The 3,877-nt window shown below is 40.2% G+C and overlaps 1 protein-coding gene across 1 annotated transcript; it reads right to left on the reverse strand.

Moving 5' to 3' along the window:
* Positions 1-263: 263 nt before the first annotated feature.
* On the reverse strand, positions 264-3,154 carry LOC118557729 (MICOS complex subunit MIC10-like). The gene is made up of 4 exons (XM_036127997.1): positions 3,023-3,154; positions 1,083-1,130; positions 727-833; positions 264-481 (listed from the first exon to the last, which is right to left on the reverse strand). Exons 1-4 carry the CDS (start codon positions 3,084-3,086, stop codon positions 473-475), a joined length of 228 nt encoding a protein of 75 aa, XP_035983890.1. The 5' UTR covers positions 3,087-3,154; the 3' UTR covers positions 264-472.
* Positions 3,155-3,877: the final 723 nt, after the last annotated feature.

Below are 3,877 nucleotides of genomic sequence, written 5' to 3' on the forward strand. Positions count from 1 at the left end.
GGACAGCGGCTCCACTGGGGCGCCCGTCTTCCTCTGTGCCAACTTTGGTCAACTAAAAACTTTTGAAAACCGACTGGGAGTAATTATCTTCCACTTATTACGACCTAATCCGTTAACTGTCACTTGTACAAACAACACAACCACTAAAAGGTTTGAACCCATCCACACCTTCACTTTGAAAAACGAATCTAATGATATAATGATACCAATTTCATCTCCTGTAAAATGCTCTGTGTGTGGGTGGGGGGTCATTACATCACAACTTTTTTCCATGGTTGATTATTATTTTATTAAATACACACAGATCGCTCTGATCAGGCAGATATAAGTCATACAATCATTTTTTGGGGACGGGGTCATCCAATGGAAGACAAAAATCTCACTGTAGCGTGCTGCAAACATTGTGACACCGCAACAGCATGAACAAATCATTGCAAAAATAAGATTTAAAAAGCAACATGATGGGTTGTAGCTACTGCTCCTGTTGAAAAAAAAAAGAAAGAAAGACAAAAACAAAATTAGTCATTTGTACAGAACATTGACAGAAAGCTGTTATTTATGACATTACTTCTGTGAACTGCGCTGTTGTTTTGTTAGTGATCCAAAAGTAGTTTAACCAAAATCTAATATATATATATATATATATATATATATATATATATATGTAATGTAATGTAATACAGAGTTTCAGTTCAGTAAAGTTTAGCATTTTTTGTGTGTTCGAACCTTTTCGCTTCTGTGCAGCAGATAGTGCGACCTCAGGTCATTCTGACAGTTGGCGTACGCCATGCCAAGTCCAGCTCCTGAGAATAATGTGATGGGCCACGTCCGTCCTACAAAAGGAGAAAGGTGTTGCATTTTTGGAACGACAAGCACATCTCAGAAAAGTACGTTGAATTAGAAGTCGTTGACGGAGGAGAAAAAAAAACATCCACCCTCCCCTAGTGCGTAAGTCTGCAGGTTAAAGCAGCAGCGGAGGAGGAGGGACAACCGAGCTGTGCTGACAGATGTCCTCGACGGCGTCTGAGCTAAATGAAAGTTTCATGATGAAGTACGGCTACAAACCCACGGCAACTGCTTACTTTTGAAGAACAGGACAGAAAACACAATTCCTAACCCCAGGCCGGTACCTGAAACACAGAATGACACGGAGTACATCAGACATAATGTGAAATACTTAGTTTGCGGCATGTACACAACTTAGTGTTTAAACTGGGTCCAAATGTCTAAAACACTGACTTTTCACTTTTCTGGCCCCCAGAGTGAAAATTAAAGAGACTGTCACCATCAGTCGAGTACATAAAGATTACTAGTTAGTTACTTAAACAGCGGTATAACAGCACACATGACCTTAATATATTGTTTTTAACAGGTTAAAATATATTTTTCATACCTCTGGAGTTTTGAAGTCATTTTCTGTGTTCTACTCAGAGACTATTGTAAAAAAAAAAAATAGAAGTGGTTTTATGACTCCTGAAAATCCTTTCTCCCATCAAGAAGTCCCTCAGAACTGTGTTAGTCTGATCAGGGTTCATACGCTCTCACACAAGAGAGAAGTCGACTGACCCAAAGGAGGGTCGGTACCAGAAACAAAAAAAATGGGGACCAACAAAGGCTTTGACGCTTAAAATACAAGTAAAATACATTATGCCAGGGGTTTCAAGTTTTTAGATTTATCTCCAGAATTCATCAAACTTCTTTAGTGTAAAGCAGCGGTTTAAACTGAGGATGCACCGATATGGAAAAATGTGTGCCGATATTAATACTGCTGTTATGGCCGATAAACTATATCATACCTATTAAATATATTTCCCTACCCTTCACGACACCGTGAAAAAAAAAAAAAAACCTACTACACCAGTGACATTGTTTCTCTGCTTCACTTAAACACATCACAATCTTACGCTCCATTAACCTGACTCTGACCAGATGGATGTTGCTCCACACATCCCTCTGGTATCGCTGTCATTGGGAGGGATTTCAATACCACATAAAATGTATGAGCCAATCAGCATCGCCGGGAGGAATTTCCATAGATGTGACGTATCAGAGAAGCGACTGTCTGGATTCAAACAACAATGGCGGCAAGCGGTGAGGAAGCAAGCGTTGACATTGATGCTGCTGTTTCATCAGTGTTGTCCAAGCCACCGAACATTAATTCTTTAAAAGAACACCTGAGAATAGCTTTGAAGGCTTTTATTAGTTTAACGATGTTTTTCGCCCTGCTCCCAACCGGGTTTGACAAGAGCTTGCAGCATCAGTAAAGATGACGGACAAGTGGTTTATCCAATCATACACAAGGATTTTTAATAAGGCCCCTTCTTCTCAAATACATCTCCAACTGCATCCATCTGACCAGAGTCATGTGCTGCATCACTGTCACAAGCCCAAACGCCACACGGGCGACACACTCCCAAAGCACAAACGGAAAACAACACCAAAATAAACAAAAAATATCGGCCCAACTCTACCTACTGGACCGATACCGATATGATGAAAACGACTGACATCGGCTGATACCGATATATCGTGGATCCCTTGTTTAAATACACAGATAGGAAATGTAGGAAAGTGACAAAAAATGCAATATGTGGCAACAAAATGGGTTAATTTGTGAAGGGCCTTTTTTTTAATCTTCTTGTAACATTCTTAGCATAATTTGTTTTACTAATGCAGTTACTGGGAGCCCACAGTCTCCCGTTTGCCTCTCATAAAACCTTTTCCACGGCCAGTTGTGATGTATGTTACTACTATATATTTTTTTATAAAACGGCTTCTACTCTGGTTTCCTTGCAGCAGATATAATAGTCTTAATGGTCAGATTCAGAAACAGGGCGCAGCAGCGAAGCCCACTTTATTTCCATTACCACCTGACTGTCCTTTACAAGCCCTTAGCGGCTAGCTAGTTAGCCTCCTGCCCAGTCAATGACAGCTGGGAACTGGAACAAAAGCTACAGCCCGATGCTTCCTTCTTCCCTTGTGTTACGGCGAGGTTACTCGCTGAAGGCTGAGGCATATTTACCCAGTTTAGTGACACCGTCTGCCAGGCAGCGGTCCCACTTTTTCCCGAGCTCCTTCTCAGACATTCTGACTTAGCTCGCCCCTGGTTAAAGGTTTCAGAATGCAGCTCTCGGTGCTGCCTCCGCGGACTGTCGGAATTCTGCAAGACTCATGCGTTGTGTCAAGAAATTATTTACAAAGAAAAAAGAAAATTAATAAAACACAAATCACAAGATATATCTTTATGTAATAAAGTCATTATTTATTTGACTGAAGATAGGAACAATAAATAGTAACGATGTGTTTCGTTGATAAAGTTAGACCAGTTCAGCTATACGTCTTCAAGCGAATGCAGCAGGAAGCTATGTTTGAGAAAACGCTGCCCTCTTGCGGTAATTACCAAGAAAACTCTAACACACGTCAAATTGACTTTATAATGCCTTCGTAAGTATTTATATCCCTTCCTCTTTTAATCCCACTTTTTCACGTTACAGCCACAAATGTTGATGTACTTACTAGGATTCTATGTAACAGACCAACACAAACTGGTGCATAAATGTGAGTAGAGAAAATGTTACACAGGTTTTAATATTTTTTCTAATGAATAAATCGCTATTCTGTTGTTTTCTTTTAATACCACCAAATAAAATCCAGTGCAACCAACTGCTTCAGAGGTTTCTTTGGAAACAGTGAACAGCATCATGAGCACCAACGAACACAGCAGACAGGTCAGGGATAGAGTTGCAGAGGTTTGAAGCAGGGTTAGGTTATGAAACAGCATTCTTTTCTTTAACATGTCTTGTCTGGCAGTGTGGCATTAAAAATTACTGTCTTAATGTCAGAGAGCCCAACAGGTTTTATTTTCACAAGTGGAGCA

The sequence above is a fragment of the Fundulus heteroclitus genome, chromosome 1 (genome assembly GCF_011125445.2).
Source record: "Fundulus heteroclitus isolate FHET01 chromosome 1, MU-UCD_Fhet_4.1, whole genome shotgun sequence".
Taxonomy (NCBI): Eukaryota; Metazoa; Chordata; class Actinopteri; order Cyprinodontiformes; family Fundulidae; genus Fundulus; species Fundulus heteroclitus.